The 24875-nt window shown below is 31.8% G+C and overlaps 1 protein-coding gene across 8 annotated transcripts in view; it reads left to right on the forward strand.

Annotated features, from left to right (window-relative positions):
- The window catches only part of LOC134714495 (ADAMTS-like protein 1), a 68714-nt gene that overhangs the window by 36859 nt on the left and 6980 nt on the right, over positions 1-24875 (forward strand). For 4 of the 8 annotated variants that reach the window (XM_063575789.1, XM_063575790.1, XM_063575784.1 and 1 more), the window contains exons 4-13: positions 3050-3283; positions 6805-6952; positions 9753-9882; positions 10914-11124; positions 13401-13551; positions 14288-14317; positions 19470-19581; positions 20865-20995; positions 21345-21449; positions 22311-22440. In XM_063575789.1, coding sequence (XP_063431859.1) covers positions 3050-3283; positions 6805-6952; positions 9753-9882; positions 10914-11124; positions 13401-13551; positions 14288-14317; positions 19470-19581; positions 20865-20995; positions 21345-21449; positions 22311-22440 — 1382 coding nt within the window. Of the gene's footprint in view, positions 1-3049; positions 3284-6804; positions 6953-9752; positions 9883-10913; positions 11125-12266; positions 12306-12947; positions 12987-13246; positions 13286-13400; positions 13552-14287; positions 14318-19469; positions 19582-20864; positions 20996-21344; positions 21450-22310; positions 22441-24875 lie in introns of those variants that run through there. The other 4 variants (XM_063575785.1, XM_063575786.1, XM_063575787.1 and 1 more) reach the window with 4 other exon arrangements.

Raw genomic sequence — 24875 nt, forward strand, 5'->3', positions numbered from 1 at the left:
TTACATTACAATGATTTATTTAAATTTGATTAGTAATTGATTGCTTCAAAGGAGTTTTCTATTGGATAACGGAAAAAATGCTTTTTTGTGATTAATATTTTAAACCTTGCGATTTCTGTGTTCTTTTTAGAAATGATTGCTAAAATTTTTACTCGAAACAGAATGTTAAGTTTTAGCTGCGGTTATCACATTGTATGATAAATTAATGTTTTATACGTTTTAAAAGTTATAGATCTTCATCTGAACGGCTTGCTTATCAATTTTGCCGTTAACACTTTCTCTCTGTCCATTAAATTGTCAGATAATATCCCAAACTCTTTGAAAATTCACAAAAATCATCATAAAGAGCAGTTAGTAGCTAATATATAAAATCGTTTGACAATTTTGAAAAATGGTAAATGATGTAAACTTTTTGTCCCTCGACTGATTTCTTTGATTAACACGAGCTACCACATGTACTGGTACAAGGATACAAGACACACATCTCCGTGTTCAAGGTAAAAAGGATATATCAATGAAATTATGTAAGATATATTACAATACTGGTATTTGTCACACTGGAGTTTTATAATCATCTAAATCTTTTGGTAGATTTATAATACTCATTTACTTAGTATTCAGTTTCAAATTCAAATTCAAGAGACCAAAAGTGATCTCATCATAGCTTCTCCTTTTCTAACTCGGTAAATTCGCTGATTTCAATGTTGACAGATGACTTAATTTCAAATATTCGAATCCGTTGTCGTGCTGTATTTAAAAAAATATTATTTTAATATTTTTCCATTGTGTTCCTTTTGGACAATCCTATTTCACCATTTCTCATTCGGTATATCTTGAATCATTACTATACTTCAAAGTATTATAGATTCTTGTGCAAATCTGGAGGTTCTGCCAACATATCACATCTCAGAACATTCGTTCAAATCATAAATTCAGCTATAAAAGGCCCCGATAAGACAATGTAAAACAATTCAAACGAGAAAACTAACGGCCTTATTTATGTAAAAAAAAAAATGGACGAAAAACAAATATGTAACGCATAAACAAACGGCAACCACTGAATTACAGGCTCCTGACTTGGGACATGCAAATACATAAATAATGTGACGGGGTTAATTATGTTAGCGGGATCCCAACCCTCCCCAAACCTGGAATAGTGGTATAACAGTACAACATAAGAACGAACTATAAAAATTAGCTGAAAAAGGCTTAACTCATGAGATGGACAAAAATACAAGTGAACGTGGCCGGGTACTTTTACATCCCGACAACACACTGACACAATGAACAGATCTAAGAGTACTCGCATTTATCTGATAGCTAGTTCAAAGTCACTAACAACAAAAGATACATTCTCCGAAAAGAACAATTCGATTCATTTCGATTTGGATTTCATTCTATATAAAATTATACAAAATCGCGTAAAATTTTAATTACTTTTTATATAAAATCATCAATTTATTAGTATATAAATTTTCAGCGTCTTAAATATTTTAATTCCACTATGTTTCGTTGACTTATAATCGACAATAACTACTAGTGTAAGAATAAATTGAGGAGGGAAAGGTCGTGTCTCTTAACATGATATATTAACGAGGGTCAAATTCGCAGTAAAACTGGCTTTCATTCATACTTTTAAAAGTATCATTTCTAACTATTTAACGTTTCGTGCAATATGATAATTCAGCTTTAAAATAATGTATGAATAACATTGTAATGGCGTTGGTCGCCATCTCTATTTTAATATAATTAATGTTGTTCGTATGATAAATTATGTTAATTGTTATGTTGTACACCATAATAAAGTGTCTGCGTGAAAAATAGTCGATGTTCCGCTAAACACGCAAGTTGTCGTTTATCTTGTGTAAATGTTCGTTTGGACATCAAACGGTTTGTATTTATAACTGTCTGTTGTAATTTATTAGTAGGAGCAATGTAATAGAAACAGAGGCACAACATATATCTATATAAATCTTCATAATTATAATTCCAAAGGAACTTGGCCAGCCAAAAGATCAGTTTCTTTGAGTATAAAGACTTAATATTATCTTTTCATATGATTTCTTTTGAAATATCGGATTTATTTAAGTATACCATTCGGTCTTTTGGCATTATTTTCACAACATCAAACAAGCAAATATTGGCTGCTTACGATTAACAAAGATGTTTCTTATAATTTTTGTTGCTATAAATTGTTTAAAAACACAATCTTGATTTAATGATCTGCAATTCAGATTTCGTTTTCAACATCAATGATAATAAATTTTCGAATTTTGAGTGCACATTCCATTATTAAATAAGCTTAATATCAACCATACATTTCTTACATTCTTATTTTGAACTTTCTGCTATAGATACAATATCACTCATGAAGAATTTTGAGATTATACATGTTTTTACAAATATTGAGTTCACTGAAGTACTATAAGCTTTCTATATGTCTTCAGATTAACAACAGGAATTTAACGCCCGTATAAATAAGCGAATCCTTTTTATCATCATACTTGAAGAATTCATGTAAACTTATCACTGTGATCTGTGATACGTAAGCGATTATGTATGAATACAATGTAAATGCATTTGAAATTGGAAGTTTCTCGCACCACAAAACCTGACTTACTAACCAGTTGCAATGTCTGTATACGTATCAAATAAGGTAATACGATATTCAACGTATATCGTTGTCAGCAACACAACGGGTGCAATAAGTGTAGCAGGATCTACTTTGCTCTCCTGAAGCACATTATATCACCCCTTCTTGTTATGTTGCGATTCGCGTTGTCCAGTTATCTTTAGTTGTATATGTAAGTTGTGTCTTGTATACTGTTGTTTGTTTTTGTGTTTTCGTTTATCGTCATGATTCGGTCAGGTTGTCATTCATGGCATTCAAGCGATAATGCTTTTTTCTATTTAACTTAAAGTTGGAAAAAAATGTAAGCGACAGCTTCTTTGTCCCTCTCAGAAGATATTTAAACAAAATTTAATAATAAAGTAACTATAATAATAACAAAAGTAACAATACCACTACAAAATAATTTGTTTATTGCAGCCATGTGAAAGAGGTGCTATAAGTTTAAGAAGTTTACAGTGCAGTTCCCATAACGACGAGGCTCTGTACGGTAGAAAGCTGACATGGATTCCTCACCATGACCCTCTTCGACCATGTTCCTTGTATTGCAAGGCTAATGGCACCGATATCGTCCACCTGTTTTCTCCAAAAGTCCTTGACGGTACTCGATGTCGCCCGACCGGGCTCGATATGTGTATCAACGGAGCATGCTGGGTAATATTATAATGTAGTTACTACTATAATATTATGCTGCTAATTTGTACTTACAAAGTACTCTGTGTTAAGATGATCTCATTAATAAACATTTATCACTACTTCATTTTATGTAATTAATTTAACGTTATTCGCCAGAGAAAACATATCATATGAACGTTATAAGTTGTGTTTTTTGTACCGAGATATCTTGTAATGTCGAAGAGTTATGAATAATACTGCATGTTTATCAGCAAGTTTGAGATATAAACACGGGGGTGGAAGAAAACATAATTAATTAAGTTATCTTTTCTGGGGTAAATGCAATAAAGACAGCCTGATTTTACACATCCGACAGTAAACAAAAGCCTGCATTGACTACATTGTGTCAGAGAATCCGGTGCCCTCTGTAGGTTATTGAACTCTTGAAACTCTTTTGATGGTTCATAGTTGACTTGTCACAAGGTATAAATTCGAAGAGCCCTTATTGACAGTACACATTTTCTGTAATTCATTCCAACTGTGGCAAAAAAAATAGAATGGAAATGAGGAATATGTCAAAGAGACAACAAACCGACCAAAGAGCTAATAAAAGCCGAAGGCAACCAATGAGCGATGAAATCCCGCATCCGGAGGCGTGCTTCAGCTGGCCTCCAAACAAAAGTTTATACTATAGTAACCAATTAACTGTAACTTAACCTTAAGCAAACAATAACCAATGAACCATAATTTAGTATTGATATGACATCAGTTTCTCTGAACCTTTAGAATCCCATAAATTCATTTTTTTTTTAACTTCCTACGTTTCTCGCGTTTGCCAAACGAGTATTTATGTAGGATGTGTAAAATTCAGAAATTTTCTTTATTATTGCGTTTCCATGTCCAAAAAATGTTCCACATTTCATTTCTGGACTGGGGAATTTTTTGTACCTTTGTCATAACTACAACGAATATCTAATTTGATAAATACAAGTATGTACGATCAGAATTTTCAATTTGAGCATCATGTATCAGTTTATAAAACTATTTCATATTGTCTTTTTCATTGTTCAAGATAAACATAAATTATGTTAATGTTTTAGACCTAGATATCTTAATTTCTACAAATTCAAATCACGGCTAGAAACCACAGACTCAACATTATTATGTGTATTACAGCAAAATGTGATATCTGGTTTTTGGTTGCATCTCACGAACAAATTGTTCAATTAAGTTACAAATTAGCTTCAACTTTTCACCCTTTATTGTTAATGCCAGTCTAATGAAACAAACTGATGAAAATTAAAATTCAGGATAGACGGTAATAATTTCAGTAAGGTATTAGACATACACAAGTTTGAGATAAATGATATCAAATAGTCATAAAAGTATGTAAATTAACATAAATAAATTATATTCAGATTAAAGATAAACAGACACACAAAAAAATATATAAAAAAATATCCTTGATTGAGATAGATTTCATAAAAAATAACCTCCAGGACTCACCCAAGCAAGCAAGTTAAATCTTAAAGTCGACTTTGCAAAATTTGAAATAATTAACACGGGAAAATAAAAGGACTGATTTGATTTATTTCAAACGAAAATAAAACCAATGAATTACAAGCTCTTGATATTTGATAGGTATATATATATATGCAGAATATGGCGAGGTTAAATACTTGCATCCTTTTTTTTTTATTCATTGCATATTTCAACTTAAATGGTTAAATTTATTTCAATGGATGTTTTTTTATTCTATGCCTTGTGGTCATGATGACACGGCATATATATGTCCAAGTATTTATACAATGCTAATAAAATGTAGATCTGAATGCGATAACATTAGTCATATATATGATGCAGGTGCTCACTGTTTTGCTGTACGTCAACCGACTGCTAATATTGCATCATTTATAACGTTGAAAAGTTCAAGGTTAATTGAGAATGAGGGAAATGATTCTGCACATTTTTCTGTAATAAAATTATACGAAAGCAAGTAAACAAACTTTTAGTAGTATGGATGACAAGAATTCATTAATTCATAAACGTTTCAGTAGTAAAATCGCTATAGTTATGGTAATTATATGTAGTGTAAATAATTATTTAGATACTACTTGGCCACTTGGCAGTTTAATAATATGGAGCTCATCACAAAACCAGAGCCAAACTACTATAAAGAACACTATTCATGTAAACAAATGTGTTGCGAATGTAATCAATGTACTATGTATAAACGGTATCATCGTAAGAAAAAAACCTGTTTGTTTACCAAATTTCTTTGATTATATATTTAACACTTCTGATACAATATAGCATAAATCTGATAGTTTGTAAAATCTAAACAGGTTTTTTAAAAACAGAAATAGTTTTATAGATTGTATTTGATATAGAATGAAATTCAAAACAGTGTGGCTGTGGCTATTGATTGACAGATTAAATTCATCCATTGACTGGGACAATTTACGTGAACGTTTGTCTGTAACGACCACTGTTCACGACGTACCTACGATAGCCATTTAAGCAGTGGGGTCACCAAAGGTTTCTAAACGCCTTTCATTATAAAATAATTCGAAAAATTAAGCAGGAATAATCTTTATGTTTTGATTAATATAATTGATATAAATCAAAACATCGTGTTATTTCTGATTAATTTTTCGAATTACTTTATTTAGGTGTTGAGAACCTTTGGTGACCCCATAACTTAAGAGTATTTTAAAGTGCACAGTGAGCAGTGGTGGTTACAAACAAACGTTCACCTAAATTGTCCTAGTCAATGGATGAATTTAATGTGTCAACCAATGGCCATAGCCACACTGTTTTGAATTTCATTCTAAAAAAAAAAAGCAGGGATGTGGTTTGATTTCCAATAGATAATAATTCAACAAGGCACCAAAGGTCGATAATGTAAACAACTAAAGGTCATCATACGGTCATCACTGGTCAGATGTTTAAATTTAATCTTTTAAAATGTATGTTTTAACAGTGAAGTGCTTTACTATGTTAACATATTTATGATTTCAAAATAATTACGAAACGCATCTAAGTATAATATTTTGCTAAGCAACCTTAAATACATTTCATATTTTTGACTTTATACATTACATGATACAAACAAATACAAGGGTAAATATTTTCGGGAAATCTTTTTACATCAAGGCCAATATCAATAGTCTGTTAATCTTTATAACGAAAAATCACAGAAGCATAGATTCGTGGATTTAGACCTGATAAATCGAGTTCTTTCAGTATTATGGAGTATTTGTAAATATTAACAAAGATAGCTTAAAATAATTTGAAAACTGTTGCCAAGTTTTGAGCGTAGTTCCGATAAAAAGAACATTTTTAACTTTAACATTAACTAATTGGAATTGACTACTAGTATATGTATTGTTTTTCAAAGTTGATACAAATAAGTTGATATTTTAATTAAAAACGTCATAAAGGGTCAAATTTAAAAACAAAATGATGATATGAAATTAATATATACAGAAACATACATTTTAATCACCCGATTAGAAAATATGATATTGTTTTAATTTGAATGATTGTAATATTTTCAGACCGTTGGATGTGACCGTGTTCTCAATTCCACCAAGGTTAAAGACAAGTGTGGTGTATGTGAAGGAGACGGGATATGTAGGAGGCGAAGCAGACGATTTGATTGGTTGTCCACAGGCTTTGGTAGATGTTCATCTTCCTGTGGTGTAGGTAATTTTCATTTTCATTCTTTATCTTTGAAATATTTGGGTTTCTGGGGATTTGTGGGATGCGTGTTCTTCAATATAATCTAATCTTTATTGTTCCAGGTACAACTACATTGTTATAATTGTTGTCTTTTACTCGAATTATGTTTTGGTCGAAGTGTGTTTTACTCTCTCGCTCTTTTAAGCTATAAATATTTGTATTAATTAGTCGTGTATATGTATTTATACTTACATGTAGTATGAACATGAACAATACACAATGCGGATGTGTATCTCAAACTTTCGAGATTAAGGCCAATATACGCATTTAAACCCAGCATTGCTATATATTCTGCCTTCCGTATGAACGTTTTTGATACTTTTTCATGAAATGAAAGGTTTTTATCAAACCTTTTAACAGTTGCGTAAGAATATTAGACTTAGATACCAACTATTTTACCACTACGGAATTTGTGTTTGAAAAGGAACATTTGTTGAATTGTTTTGATATTCGAAATCTGTAAAATTAGTAGATTAATTGATAAGTCATAAATAAGAATACTTTATTCTGATCATAGAGATAAATTGGACAAAAGTTTATAAATCAACCATCCTAAATCCCTCAGATAAAATATAAAAAACTATATAAAAGATAAGGAAAGACATTTTGGTTCATTAAAGCTTCTTTTTTTCGATTTAAATAAATTAACATGATACGAATATATATTGGAATGCCACGTGTATCTCGTTGGCATCTGAGATGTCATATATTATAATATTATCGGTGACTTTCCAATAAAAATTCACAAAACTGCTAACGAGAAAAAATAAATATTTTACAATACATGAAAACAAGTTCAGTAGTACTTACGTGTTTATAATTAATTCATATTTTTAAATTATATGATAACAGTTATGCAAGTATACATCCAATAAAGTTATGTAACAGTATTTGAGTTTTATAATAAATTTCAGTTAATTTATTCGTCTATTTATAACCCTTTTTTTCTTAAAGATTTTTTATTATATGTTCATATATATATTTGTCTGTCTATCCATCCGTCTTTCCCGCCTCCTGCCTTCAACTACCTTTTTCTTTTCATATCTTAAACAATATCACCAAAGGGAAGATTCTATCGTTATGAATTTAAAGGAGTAACCCCGTATAAAATAAACTCATCATAGATACCAGGACTAAATTTTGTATATACGTCAGACGCGCGTTTCGTCAGCAAAAGACTCATCAGTGACGCTCGAATCCAAAAACGTTTAAAAAACCAAAATAAAGTAGGAAGTTGAAGAGAATTGAGGACCAAAATTCCTAAATGTTTTGCCAAATACAGCTTAGGTAATCTATGCCTGAGGCAAAAACTTGTTGTAACTAGCCGAAGTCTTATGACGTATATATGACATATTAGTCTATGTAGATGTCCTGGAAAAAAGAATATGAAAAAAGTTACTTTCGTACATTTTTTTAACAGAATTGTCTCCCTTATCTCTCACACTGTCAACCTTGTCGGGGCAACTCCTCTTTTGGGATAGAAGAATTGGTTTAAGTAAAATGTTTACGTTCATGATAAAAATATTTAAATAACTATTTAAATATATAAAAACTATTATCTGACGGTTGTTAGTTTTGAGTTATGAAATTTGGATTTGTTATTTCGTTCTATTTGTCTTTATTCGTTCAATTAGTCTGTACATCTTGAAAACATTTATTCTAGGGGGTCATGTGGTTATATAGATTTGCACTGTTAATTTTTTATAGGTCAGTGAGTTTTGGATCTGAAAAAGTACAAGTTTAAATCCTTTGAGAGAAGAACCATCAACCAAAATCATATACTAATGTCCTTGTTACAGTGTAACCGACATACTTACTAGTCAACAGTCAATTTTACATCATTGATAAGCTGATTAAAACTTTATCAAAGTAACACTCTAGATCTTCCCTTGAATTATAATCTACTTAATGTTATTAAACTTAAAAGTAACTGTGAGTACTTCAATTTGTTTTCATGTGGTACTTCATCTTTTGTCATCTTAGTTATATTCATTAACTACTTGATTGGACGTAGATTTACATTAAGCTTATCATATGCTGTGGTTCGTCGCCTGTCATTGAAGACGTTAGTTGGCAAGACTTTTTTTTTGTGAAGTCTTAATAATTTTCATTTCAGTTTTTTAATTAGACTATAATCACTATTATTGGTGATACCTTATTTGGCTTATCATTCAGCAGAAAATGTAGAAGCAATGTCACATAATAACTTACTAAGACACAACTATCTCTAGCAGAAGTTTATACAAGTAACACATTTTGAATTAGTTATGTTTTTTTTTAATTTATGACAGTAGCACTCTTTCCATTTACAAATCGATCCATGTAATGTTATATGAGAGAAATGTTACAGGAAAATAATAAATACATCAGATGGAAAAAAAAAAAAGAAAAAAAAAGAATGATTATTAATCTGATGAACTGAAAATCAGATAATTATAATCTGAATTAAAACAAATAGAAAAAAGGAAAGATGTGACGCCAAAAGACACAGTGTACTAAAATGAGCTACCATGATATCATCTGTAATGTGAATTTGACATTTTCATTTTACCACGTTTAAGCCTCAAGCAACACAAATTATTCTAATCTTTTAAATCTGCACTTATCAGATCATATACATAATAAAATTAATATCAATAAAAATATGAATACATTAAAATACTTTTGCTATAAGAATTGTATAGTTGCACATATAAAGACATAAATGAAAATATTTTGTAAGTATAATTTACATACCATCATGATTTTGTATATGCATTCGCAGGTGTGAAACAAACCCATTTTGTTTGCCGTAACAAGAGAAATAAGAGGGTTGTGTCAAACAAATGGTGCACAAAGAATAAAAGGCCTATACCACAACGTGAAGAATGTTACTTACAGCCCTGCCCACCAAGGTAATTCATAATTTGATTTCTAGGTTTGCAAAATAGCATGCGTTGTTATCAAATTTATTAAAAGGCAACAAAGCTCATTTAAACTGAATAAAAGTTCAACAACACTTCCATTATCAGTTTATTGGATTGTTGATGCAATACAGTTTTCTATTGTGATTTGAATATTTCTTCCACGTCCTTTCAATACGAGGGAATGAGAAACATTCGGTGTTCTTGATCACAAAAGTTTATCATTATCAAAATTTGTTATGTGTTCTCCTTCATTTTATATGTAACATCATTGAACGTCATCTATGCAAAAGTTTTTTATAAAACCAAGAAGATGTGGTATGATTGCCAATGAGACAACTATCCATCCGAGGCCGAATGACTTTTGAAGTTAAAATTAGTTTATTTTGTTTATAAAGATTCAGAAATATGCAGGTTCTAGTATATTGAGTGTCACTACCATATGCACATTAGTAAGTGTCATATTTTGTACTTAAATTGCTCTTCATGATATTTTTTCAAATTTTATCGTCTAAAATCTATTCTCATATTATAATAATGCCTTTGGGTTTTTCTTATGTTATATTATACGCACTTTAAGAAAATAACTGTAGTCTTATATCAGTCTGAATCATCACATGCGTTTGTGCTCGAAATACACTTATGATAAAAAAAAAAAAAAAACACACCTACATTATACATTTGAACTTCATTTTATAGTTTTTTTAATTTCATGTAAAACTGTTTATGGAATACTTTATGAAAATATATATAACATGCTATTTATTTTGGTAAACATTTGATACAGTTACCTACAAACAATTCCTGTGAGGAACCGCATTCTTAAGACAAATGGGTAACGTATTTTAATTGACAGTCTAGTTTGTAGGGGGTACCAATACTTAGATTGAAGATACCGTCTTCAATATAAGCAAATATGTGCTTTAGAGCACCAACATGAACTTTATTAGATAATGCTGTATTAAATTGAAAATCCGTAGAATAAATATTTCAATATTCAATTCGGTTTGATTTGATTGTAGCGTTTTCAATTGGCGTGTTGGCCCTTGGAGTGATTGTTCTACTTCGTGCAATGGCGGATATTCATGGCGGGCTGTCATATGTATAGAAATGTTTGCCAATGCTACCGAGATAGAAGTTGAGGGAACAATGTGTGGACATCCCAAGCCATCAAACAGAAAGTCATGTAATACCCAAGTCTGTCCTACCTGGTACGCTGGTGAATGGTCACCTGTAAGTCAATAGCCATATGGTATTAAATGTAAAGCATTCATAATAATTACAAAACCATGTATATATTGAGGTGATTTACCTAACGTTCAAGGTGTTTGCCACATCATACTTGCCATTCTTATAAGAACTTGTTTTTTAAAGTATTCCGATAGAATGTGCCCTGGAATAGGCACGTGCAGATGAGAGAAGTCAATACATTCATTCAACATATAATTCTTTTAACAGTTTTTAAAAGTCACAGCAGTATGCTAAGAATTGTCATTCTGTCTAAAATATATTAACCAAATTAATGTCTTTTGTTATACAAATGCTTATCTTAGAGAAACCGCATTTAGTCTGATCATTCACAATGTTCATGATAGTTATGTTACCCCACTCATGTAGTCTGTGCTATACTGTATTTGCCACGTCCATCATTTCGTGGCAATGTTCGTAAACAAAGTATATGTTTTGTTCTAAATAATCTCTTCATTGATACCAATACTAAATTTTGTATATATGCCAGACGCGCGTTTCATCAAAAAAGAGTCATCAGTGACGCTCAAATGTAACCGTAACTGTCCGAGCTTTTTTTTTTTTTTTTTTTTTAGCGATTGTTTGCATTTGGTTTGATACTAACCGAGAGTTTATGATTAGTTATTGTGTCGGTTGATCTTCGATGTTATTACAACACAATTGTATTGCAAAGCTATTTCTAAATTATGTTAGGAATCTGATGTACAGTAGTTGTCGTTTGTTTATGTAATATATACGTGTTTCTCGTCTCTCGTTTTGTTTATATAGATTAGACCGTTGGTTTTCCCGTTTGAATGGTTTTACACTAGTAATTTTGGGGCCCTTTATAGCTTGTTGTTCGGTGTGAGCCAAGGCTCCGTGTTGAAGGCCGTACTTTAACCTATAATGGTTTAATTTTTAAATTGTTATTTGGATGGAGAGTTGTCTCATTGGCACTCACACCACATCTTTCTATATCTAAATACCTTGACTTTCAGTATAGTGGGGTTGGGTACCAGAGAAGAGAAGAGAGGTACAATAATTATGTTAACAAATACGTTTGACTTTCAGTGTAGTGGAAGCTGTGGGGTTGGGTACCAGAGAAGAGAGGAAAAATAATTATGATAACAAATACGTTTGACTTTCAGTGTAGTGGAAGCTGTGGGGTTGGGTACCAGAGAAGAGAGGTGCAATAATTATGTTAACAAATACCTTTGACTTTCAGTGTAGTGGAAGCTGTGGGGTTGGGTACCAGAGAAGAGAGGTACAATAATTATGTTAACAAATACCTTTGACTTTCAGTGTAGTGGAAGCTGTGGGGTTGGGTACCAGAGAAGAGAGGTACAATAATTATGTTAACAAATACGTTTGACTTTCAGTGTAGTGGGAGCTGTGGGGTTGTGTACCAGAGAAGAGAGGTACAATAATTATGTTAACAAATACGTTTGACTTTCAGTGTAGTGGAAGCTGTGGGGTTGGGTGCAAGAGAAGAGATAAAGTATGTTAACAAATGCCTTTGACTTTCAGTGTAGTGGAAGCTGTGGGGTTGTGTACCAGAGAAGAGAGGTACAATAATTATGTTAACAAATACCTTTGACTTTCAGTGTAGTGGAAGCTGTGGGGTTGGGTACCAGAGAAGAGAGGTACAATAAGTATGTTAACAAATACCTTTGACTTTCAGTGTAGTGGAAGCTGTGGGGTTGGGTGCAAGAGAAGAGATAAAGTATGTTAACAAATACCTTTGACTTTCAGTGTAGTGGAAGCTGTGGGGTTGGGTACCAGAGAAGAGAGGAACAATAATTATGTTAACAAATACCTTTGACTTTCAGTGTAGTGGAAGCTGTGGGGTTGGGTACCAGAGAAGAGAGGTACAATAAGTATGTTAACAAATACCTTTGACTTTCAGTGTAGTGGAAGCTGTGGGGTTGGGTACCAGAGAAGAGATAAAGTATGTTAACAAATACCTTTGACTTTCAGTGTAGTGGAAGTTGTGGGGTTGGGTACCAGAGGAGAGAGGTACAATAATTATGTTAAATACGTTTGACTTTCAGTGTAGTGAAAGCTGTGGGGTTAGGTACCAGAGAAGAGAGGTACAATAATTATGTTAACAAATACCTTTGACTTTCAGTGTAGTGGAAGCTGTGGGGTTGGGTACCAGAGGAGAGAGGTACAATAATTATGTTAACAAATACCTTTGACTTTCAGTGTAGTGGAAGCTGTGGGGTTGGGTACCAGAGAAGAGAGGTACAATAATTATGTTAACAAATACCTTTGACTTTCAGTGTAGTGGAAGTTGTGGGGTTGGGTACCAGAGAAGAGAGGTACAATGTCGACATACAGGAGAACAATTCTGTGATTTTTCATTGGCCCCTTTGGCTTATAGAAACTGTTCAACAAGTATCCCATGTAGACCAAATGCCGGTAACCAAAATGGTGAGAGATTTATCTGAATGTAGAGTGTTCTTTTTATATCTATAAAGAATATGAAAAAAATAGTTTTATGCTTATTTTTGCATGTTTTCTTTGTATCAACTTTATTCTGTATAGCAAGTTATATTTTAAATGTATAATCTTTGCTAAATAAATGTAAATAAAAATAAACTTATTGTGGAACGTTTGCAAATATAGTCACATAAACTCCAGAAGTCTTAGAGATACATCAAACTATTTGATCATGTTTTTAGACATTCTTAAAGCCACTTTCAACACTTTTGTGGTCAGTTTCGAACTCAAAATCCTGGTGTTCGTAGGCTAATGATACAATCGTACGGCTACTTAGACCTAGACCCCCTTTACACACAGTTTCTTTTAGTTGTATATTTGACATTTATCGGTTTTATATCAATGCTTCATTGGCTCATTTCTTCATGCTAGCAACTGCAAAATTCGTACAAATAATTCTAAACAATATTCGCTTATTGACATTTTTCAAACGATAAAACTTGAAGATTAAATTCCTGTATTACACAATAACTGGATATGTTACATTCTTCATTTTAAGTATAAAATTGAAAATTGCAAGTGTGTATAGAAACAGCTTCACATACAAATTAGTACTTAATAAGCATCATAATTGCTTTTAGATCATGATATTTGCTATATATTGTTTGTATGCGGAATGTTTTATGAATGCTGTTTGAATATATGCTTTATGCTTTTCCATTTTAAGATGGCTACATGGCAGCTCTTCAAGGATCAGGTACGTCTACAGCATACTCGAGATACATATAACAAACATACAAAGCAGTTTGCAATGTCCCCTAGAAAGTTAGCAGATGTGCCATGCTTATAATTTTAATACGCCAGACGTGCGTTTTGTTTACATAAATAAAGGCAACAGTAGTATACCGCTGTTCAAAACTCATAAATCCATGGACAAAAAACAAAATCGGGGTTACAAACTAAAACCGTTGTTACATAATTGTTACATAAGACTCATCAGTGACGCTCAGATCAAAATAGTTAAAAAGCCAAACCTTATACAACATATAAGCTTTTAAAAGTTTTTTTAGTACATATTGCTTGTGGTATATTATTAAATAAACTTGATAAAGGCCCGTCAAATTAAAATTGCATAGTAATGTTATCTTAATTTTCTTTTGGTTAGGGAAAAAGTAATACTAAAACGTGTATAAATGATAAATTATAATAGACGGCGATAAAAAGAAAGTTACCTCAATTATTGCAACATAATGCATCACTTGTAATAGATTTAATCAGCAGTACATCAATGGACCTCTATAATAAGAATGCCTTTATGTTGCCCCTGACAGTACAAATTACCATACTATCACACTAGTGTAGGCAGTCTCGTTCTCTTAATCCCATTAAAATAATAGATTAGAAACCGGTACATCACAGAGACCATAGATGTTTATGGCACTCTCATAAAGTTCGGATACATTAAATGAGGATGTCTTCTTTCTATACGGATAATAAACAAAGTCATTTATTTTGTATCGTCAATTGAAATACTTAATATTTTGTACATGTATACAGAGTGCTCTATGTTACCCGTATTCGTCTTATTTCAATTCCTTTATATTTGTTTCAAATAAGCATTTTAATTTTCTTTCCTTTGAAATCAGACTTGAAAAAACTGTATATATCAAATACGTTTTCATGTTGAAATATCATTTTGTCTTTGGTATGAAAGAGTACATTAAAACAGTGCGTCCGTAGACCATGGACAGTTCATTTCGTCAATATTTTCATTACGTTTTCAAAACATGAGCTATCATCAGGTGTTTTTATAGCATATTCTTGATATAATTGTACTATATGAATGCAGTGAATAAAACCGAACTCGGTCACAGGTTTTGGTCTAGGATGATGAAGTAATTCTCTAATAATTAAGAAACAAGACAGCTTTCGTTACTCTATTTAATATTTTCCTTTCTATGATGACGATTTTCTGTGGAGTAGGATCTACTTACCCTTCCGGAGCACATGAGATCACCCTAAGTTTTTGGTGGGGTTCGTGTTGATTATTCTTTAGTTTTCTATGTTGTGTCATGTGTACTATTGTTTGTCTATTTGTCCTTTTCATTTTTAGCCATGGCGTTGGCAGTTTATTTTCGATTTATGAGTTTAATTGTCCCTCTGGTATCTTTCGTCCCTCTTTTAGTTGGTCCTTTGCCACTAGTATGTTCGCTTTCAACAAGTTTTTAGTACATTCTTTATTGAAGAACTTGACTACTATTTATTCCAAAATTTATACGTACGTGTGTGCTTTCTTACACTTTTAGTTCCACACTTCAGCTTTTTTATTAAATGTATGTTGAAGTACAACTGTTGATGTTCAGTTAAAATGATGTATGAATTGATGATAACGAACTTTTAAAATAGTTGTTTGAAGTACAGGCTAGTATTTCATGGAAGTTGTTGATACCAGTATATATACAGTTAAGTCTCATACAATCTACGAGGGGCCTGTTTGGTTATTTTCCTTCTTCGTCATCGGCGAATTGTCGCTATCGTGATCCGTTTTCCTACAAAAAACTTTTCTTTTTTATATTTCGTGATCTGTGATCATGGAAATGTATTTTCTGTGAACCGTGATTGATAAAAAAAAATCAACTCGTGAATCGTGACGAGACACCCCAATGAGGTCCCGCATCTAATCCATCCCTTTATTATGTGTGCTAAGTAAATTCCTGATATGTTGTAACAGTCCTTGTAACTGTATCATGTGGAGCAGGATCTGCTTACCCTTCCGGAGCACCTGAGATCACCCCTAGTTTTTGGTGGGGTTCGTGTTGTTTATTCTTTAGTTTTCTATGTTGTGTCATGTGTACTATTGTTTTTCTGTTTGTCTTTTTCATTTTTAGCCATGGCGTTGTCAGTTTGTTTTAGATTTACGAGTTTGACTGTCTCTTTGGTATCTTTCGTCCCTCTTTTATATTGTTGTACATTTTTGGGGAAAAAAGATATATGGTCGCTGTCGTGCTAGTGGTTGATTTAGATTGAAATAAACAATTAATTTCCCCATAGGCGACAATGGTAGCCTTTTTCGAGATACAGACTTTAGAAAGTTGATTTTTTTAACGAAACCTTGCTAGAATCAAAGAAAAGTTATTAGGACAGTTGCTTTTCTTAGCGTATTTTGTACTTATCTCCCATGCCTATCAATTTTGCCCTTAAAAATACGTGTCTTGTCCTAGCGTTGAAAAGTCATCTCAGTGCCTTTAGTGCTACGGAATAATTTTTATTTTGCCTTTTGTATAAAGCAGAGTGCACGAAGTCTCTAATAATAAAAAATAACGGGCGCACATATCGACCAATCAGGATTGGCCATACTCTTAATTCTGAATACCATGTTATGCTCATAAAATGGCTGCGCCCATAAAATCTAATGGTGTATTGTAACCTATACGATATTTAATACTTTCTTGTATTGTGCAATTCATAGTGCGTTAGATGCACAAATATATATGCCACAAATAAATCATCTTCAAACCGTTCTGGCTTTACTCTCTGAATTTTCACAATTTTTTATCGGAGGTGACCCCAGTCGAAAAATGTGAAGAAAAAAAATTTGTTTTTTTGAGTAAATGCGGTTCTGTTAAAAAGGGACTGAAGATTATGCCCACTTTCTCCTATGATTCTTTATATATCATCATGTACTGATTATATTGATACCAAAACCAATCTAATATATAACTACTACGGTGAATTTTGAACAACAATTTTAAATGAAACCATTTTCGTATAAAAGTACATTTTGAAAACAGACTATAGCATCTCAAAATATGAAATATGTGTAAATATTTGTGTTTGACATCGATAACTGTTTGTTAACTACAAAATGGCATGCTTATTTTATTCTTTTAGTTTGTTATTCGTGTGAACATTTCAATGTTCGAAGGAGATCATTTCCGTACATTTTCGCTGAATTTGGTAATTTTGATAACAGCACTTGGGTCAGGATTGTTATGTTTAAAAAATCGATTTATATTCACAAACTCTAGATGTGTACTTGCTCTATTCGAACAAATCAGCAGAACATCAGAAAATGACATATTCGTTCCACAGTAAGTCAAAAGTCGAGCCCACCCTTTTTTCTAAGGTAAAACGCAATACGAATATGAAACAGACTATAGCTTAAAAACTTGATAATCAATACATGATTTGTCACCAAAAAATACGGTTTCGCATCAAATGTCAAGTAAAATGACTGTTTTTGACACTTTTTGAGCACTATGATAATAAAATATCTATGCTGTATAGATTGAAATAAACAATTAATTTCCCCATAGGCGACAATGGTAGCCTTTTTCGAGATACAGACTTTAGAAAGTTGATTTTTTTAACGAAACCTTGCTAGAATCAAAGAAAAGTTATTAGGACAGTATTTTTTAGTCCAAAAAATATAGGGTCGCGTTGCTTTTCTTAGCGTATTTTGTACTTATCTCCCATGCCTATCAATTTTGCCCTTAAAAATACGTGTCTTGTCCTAGCGTTGAAAAGTCATCTCAGTGCCTTTAGTGCTACGGAATAATTTTTATTTTGCCTTTTGTATAAAGCAGAGTGCACGAAGTCTCTAATAATAAAAAATAACGGGCGCACATATCGACCAATCAGGATTGGCCATACTCTTAATTCTGAATACCATGTTATGCTCATAAAATGGCTGCGCCCATAAAATCTAATGGTGTATTGTAACCTATAGCTATCTATTCATAAACATGTATCAATATATAGAATCATATTCAAAACAGTGTAGCTATAGCCAATGCCTGACGACCTTAATTACCCCATTGACTGGGACAGATTAGGCGAACATTTGTCTGTAACGACCACCGCTCACTACGTACATATCATAGACATTTAAACTGTGACGTCACCAAAGGTTCTCAACGCCATTAATAATAAAATAATTCAAGAATTCAGGAATAACCTTTATGTTTTGATTTATATTGAATATTGATATAAATCAAAAACATAATGTTTTTCGGATATTCCTGATTGTTTTTTCTAATTATTTTATTTAGGTGTTGAGAACATTTGGTGACCCAACAGTTTAAGTGTCTTTAACAAGTACATAGTGAACAGTTTGTTTTACAGACAAACGTTCACCTACTCTGTACCAGTCAATGGGATAATTTAGATTGTCATTCAATGAACAAGCTATACTGTTTAGAATATGATTTTAAATATTGTTGAATATAAGCGATTAAGGCTTCAGGGGCGTATCCAGCCATTTTTAAAAGGAGGCTCCTTACCCAGGACAAAGGGGGAAGGGGGGTTCCAATCACATATTACCATTCAAATACATTGATCGTCCAAAAAAAAAGGAAATTCCAACCCCCAGAACCCCCACCCCCTCCCCCTTTCTGGATCGGCGCCGGGGCTTGTATAATTTTAATCCTGGTATATATGATGAGTTTATTGTATAAAAGACGCTTCAAGATCTCGTAGTATACTGAATACGTTTTGCTGTCGTGCTGCCAAATTTCCTCTTTAATTACATTCTTTTTCCGGACACTGAAACGGAAGTCTTAATTCACAGATCTTATTGTTTCTTTCTCCTATGAATAATAAAACAAAACGGTCAAATATTTGGCATAAAATGTGTGCAATATTTACGTTTAAATGTGTTATTGTCTTGTATGTAGTTTGTTATAATATTTCCATCATTATTTAAATAAAAGATCAAGGAATGGTTAATCCGTCCTCAAGATAATACTCACTGACACATTCGACTGAAACATTGCATGCTATTTCTTTTAAGCTCTCGTAACACTTCACAATAGCAACTCATAACGATAAAATATGTACCGTATAATTGTGAATTAACGATAAATATATCTACGGTATAATTGTGAATTAACTATTTGTGTTTGTTGTAGATATCAAGTCGGACAAGTCTTTAATAACTGTTAACCAGAATGAGGTTCTATCAGGAGTTAATCTGGCATTAGAAAAGACAAATAATAGCAATGATCAACTTAAGACTCCAAAGTGAGTTGAACATATGATATGATAATGCATAATAAATAGGTCATTAGGGCCAACTAAAACGGGTGTCATAAAAACGCCTAACTACTATGGTTAAGGTCCGTCAATCAACCATTTTAGAAAACAGAATAAATAAGCTTAACCGGACTTGACAGTGACCATAAGAGTTGGTAAAACGCGTTTTCTGGCTATTGAAAAATGAAAACTCCTCCATATTGAGGTACAGTTTTACTGACCCAAGTTATGTTGCTATGTTTGGCTGGCACATATAGAATAGTACAAAAGTTTATTAATATGGTAAAAAGGTTAATTCATTGATTGATTCATTGTTGTTTGCTTTACGCAATTAAATGAAAGGTTAATTCAAAAGCTGTAGATATTTTTGTGTGCATTCGATTTAACTGCGAACTTGATTTCATTATTGCATGTTAATTTTTTTTTTAAATAGAAAACGTAAAAACAGCTATCTAAACACTTACTTAATCAAAACAGAGAATGGAAATGATAAATAAAAAAACAGCCGAAGACCGACAATAGGTCATCACACAGCAAGAAATCCCACAACCGGAGCCGGACTTCAGCCTAAACTAAAACGAATACTACTTCAGTGAAAATTGAAGGCATACTAAATTCCTAAACATATAAATGATCTGGAATTAAAACTCAATACAAGACTAACAAATCATTTCTAGAAGTTATTGTTGAAGTTTGTAACATGGCGCCGTTCTAAAATGAAGCTATATCCTATGTGTCAGTGATTCAATGATAGGTTTGTGAATGAAAGAATGCATTCCGTAAAAAACAGTTATATGCAAAAATATAAACACTGTTTGCTTCATTCCTAAGTGTTTTATAAGATTCAGATTGATTTGCTACGTCTTATTACGAACTGGCAGTATGTATAATAAATATTTGTGTTAAGTTAAACATGCGGTTTAGTAGATCAGTATAAAACCTAATAAAACATATAGGTTAGAATTGATTGCTTTGCTATTTATGTTTCGAGCCGCAAATTAAAAATAAATAAATGAACACCAACGTTTATATGTTTTTTTTTTTTTTTTTTTTTTTTTTTTTTTATTTAATGGGTTTAAAATTAATTTCATAAATTTAAGACCACTGTTCGTAAATAGCTTTCTGAAAATGGACTATAATACGTCTCTGCGAAAGATGGTGAATAATTGATTATCGAATTTTTGTTGTCTTTAACTATTTCACATCAATATGATGCATGAAGCATGATATACGTACTAAGGTTGTAAGCCACATTTTATATCCACTTTCAGATTTGTAGTAACAGAATGGAGCCCCTGCAGTGCTACATGTGAAAGTGGTAGTCGATGGAGGCATGTTCGCTGTAAAGTGTATTTACCATTTCTTAAAAGTACAGTTGATCTCCCTGATAGTGATTGTTCAGGTATGTTGTTATTAATAAGGGATTTTAATTGATTAAGATGAGTCATGACTCGATTATTTATCCAGTATTTTAAAAGAAATTTGCAAATTTTAAAACAATGAGTAATACACGCATGAATGTTTCTTTATCAATCATATACTTTTCAAACACAAATGTTTATATCAACCAGTAGATGTTATAAGATGTCAGATAAGTTAATTGTTACGTCAAGTTATCAATAGGAACACACACTGAACATTTTTTTATCGTAGGTTTTGTTTTGTATAAATGCTCGCATATCCTAATGGCAACAATTTAATACTGGTTAATTGATTATGACTTCCTATTAAAAATATCCTTTTGTCTAAAGGTGAAAAGCCAATTGCTACCGAAATTTGTTTCACAAAGCCCTGTTATGAGGACTACGAGTACAGGGCTCTTGGTATGACAGATTGCAGCAGAAGTTGTCTTGGAGGTAAACCATAGTGTCTGAAAGCCTTATTTTTTTATTTTGCAATAATTATTTCAGTGTTGTTCTGATTTCCGCCATGTACTCCCAAACACATATATAATGACTTACATATCAACGACATTTATATTTAACTGTCACGCCTATGAAATGAGTACATAATTAGTTTTATATTCCTGTCAATCAAATCCAGTAAGGTTGGATATTTTGGCGATTTTATAAAGTCAAGAGTAGTATACCGCTGTTTATAATCATGCATTGATAATTCGAAAACGAATCCGGGTTACAAACTAAAACTGACGGAACACATCAATGTTAAGAGGAAAACATTGGAGCAACAGAAACACTGGACTGCAACCAAAACAAACGCCAACATACAAATAAACCGACCATATAATAACAACCATTAACGAAAGCATCAATAACTGGGTTGAACTTGGTTTTATGGCTAGCCAAACTCTCTCGCTTAGTTGACATTGTTGAAACTACCACTAACATTCAACAATACGTGAAAGGAATACAGTACAAACACAATACACGCAAGAACTCTCAGTACAAAGAACCGCAGATTAACAACGGACAACTTACATGTATGTACGACAGCACCCCAGGACAGCACAAACCAAGTATAAACTGTGCGTTACTGAAATGAAGCAACGCCACAAAAGGTGACGTATTTGTTGTGACCTTAATATACTCGCAGTTAAATTTCTAAAAAATGAAATAGATTTGCTTTATTGATAGACACGTACAAGAAAATAAAACTGGGTTTGAGTTTGTTATGGTGTTACTTTATATATTTTTTAATCATCTTAAATGGAATGTGTTTGTAAGAATGCCGTTAGTAGGGTGCAATTATTATTCAAGGTGTCCAAGAGACAATAGTAAAATGTGTGCATAAACAGACAGGCAAAGTGGTTTCTAGCAAGAAATGTTTAGAAGCCCCATCTATTCCAAGTGAGAGAAAAGTCTGCAATGATAAAAATTGTCCTCAGAGGTAAGACATAAATCATTTACTAGAAGTGTTGTATTTATATAACAGTTGTTTTGTTTGGTCATTTACTAGAAGTGTTGTATTTATATAACAGTTGTTTTGGTTGGTCATTCACTAGAAGTGTTGTATTTATATAACAGTTGTTTTGTTTGGTCATTCACTAGAAGTGTTGTATTTATATAACAGTTGTTTTGGTTGGTCATTTACTAGAAGTGTTGTATTTATATAACAGTTGTTTTGTTTGGTCATTTACTAGAAGTGTTGTATTTATATAACAGTTGTTTTGTTTGGTCATTTACTAGAAGTGTTGTATTTATATAACAGTTGTTTTGTTTGGTCATTTACTAGAAGTGTTGTATTTATATAACAGTTGTTTTGTTTGGTCATTCACTAGAAGTGTTGTATTTATATAACAGTTGTTTTGTTTGGTCATTTACTAGAAGTGTTGTATTTATATAACAGTTGTTTTGTTTGGTCATTCACTAGAAGTGTTGTATTTATATAACAGTTGTTTTGTTTGGTCATTTACTAGAAGTGTTGTATTTATATAACAGTTGTTTTGTTTGGTCATTTACTAGAAGTGTTGTATTTATATAACAGTTGTTTTGTTTGGTCATTCACTAGAAGTGTTGTATTTATATAACAGTTGTTTTGTTTGGTCATTTACTAGAAGTGTTGTATTTATATAACAGTTGTTTTGTTTGGTCATTCACTAGAAGTGTTGTATTTATATAACAGTTGTTTTGGTTGGTCATTTACTAGAAGTGTTGTATTTATATAACAGTTGTTTTGTTTGGTCATTTACTAGAAGTGTTGTATTTATATAACAGTTGTTTTGTTTGGTCATTTACTAGAAGTGTTGTATTTATATAACAGTTGTTTTGTTTGGTCATTCACTAGAAGTGTTGTATTTATATAACAGTTGTTTTGTTTGGTCATTTACTAGAAGTGTTGTATTTATATAACAGTTGTTTTGTTTGGTCATTCACTAGAAGTGTTGTATTTATATAACAGTTGTTTTGTTTGGTCATTCACTAGAAGTGTTGTATTTATATAACAGTTGTTTTGTTTGGTCATTTACTAGAAGTGTTGTATTTATATAACAGTTGTTTTGTTTGGTCATTTACTAGAAGTGTTGTATTTATATAACAGTTGTTTTGTTTGGTCATTTACTAGAAGTGTTGTATTTATATAACAGTTGTTTTGTTTGGTCATTCACTAGAAGTGTTGTATTTATATAACAGTTGTTTTGTTTGGTCATTCACTAGAAGTGTTGTATTTATATAACAGTTGTTTTGTTTGGTCATTCACTAGAAGTGTTGTATTTATATAACAGTTGTTTTGTTTGGTCATTTACTAGAAGTGTTGTATTTATATAACAGTTGTTTTGTTTGGTCATTTACTAGAAGTGTTGTATTTATATAACAGTTGTTTTGTTTGGTCATTTACTAGAAGTGTTGTATTTATATAACAGTTGTTTTGTTTGGTCATTTACTAGAAGTGTTGTATTTATATAACAGTTGTTTTGTTTGGTCATTCACTAGAAGTGTTGTATTTATATAACAGTTGTTTTGTTTGGTCATTCACTAGAAGTGTTGTATTTATATAACAGTTGTTTTGTTTGGTCATTCACTAGAAGTGTTGTATTTATATAACAGTTGTTTTGTTTGGTCATTCACTAGAAGTGTTGTATTTATATAACAGTTGTTTTGTTTGGTCATTCACTAGAAGTGTTGTATTTATATAACAGTTGTTTTGTTTGGTCATTCACTAGAAGTGTTGTATTTATATAACAGTTGTTTTGTTTGGTCATTTACTAGAAGTGTTGTATTTATATAACAGTTGTTTTGTTTGGTCATTTACTAGAAGTGTTGTATTTATATAACAGTTGTTTTGTTTGGTCATTTACTAGAAGTGTTGTATTTATATAACAGTTGTTTTGTTTGGTCATTCACTAGAAGTGTTGTATTTATATAACAGTTGTTTTGTTTGGTCATTCACTAGAAGTGTTGTATTTATATAACAGTTGTTTTGTTTGGTCATTCACTAGAAGTGTTGTATTTATATAACAGTTGTTTTGTTTGGTCATTCACTAGAAGTGTTGTATTTATATAACAGTTGTTTTGTTTGGTCATTCACTAGAAGTGTTGTATTTATATAACAGTTGTTTTGTTTGGTCATTCACTAGAAGTGTTGTATTTATATAACAGTTGTTTTGTTTGGTCATTCACTAGAAGTGTTGTATTTATATAACAGTTGTTTTGTTTGGTCATTTACTAGAAGTGTTGTATTTATATAACAGTTGTTTTGTTTGGTCATTCACTAGAAGTGTTGTATTTATATAACAGTTGTTTTGTTTGGTCATTTACTAGAAGTGTTGTATTTATATAACAGTTGTTTTGTTTGGTCATTCACTAGAAGTGTTGTATTTATATAAC

Source organism: Mytilus trossulus, chromosome 4 (genome assembly GCF_036588685.1).
Source record: "Mytilus trossulus isolate FHL-02 chromosome 4, PNRI_Mtr1.1.1.hap1, whole genome shotgun sequence".
Taxonomy (NCBI): Eukaryota; Metazoa; Mollusca; class Bivalvia; order Mytilida; family Mytilidae; genus Mytilus; species Mytilus trossulus.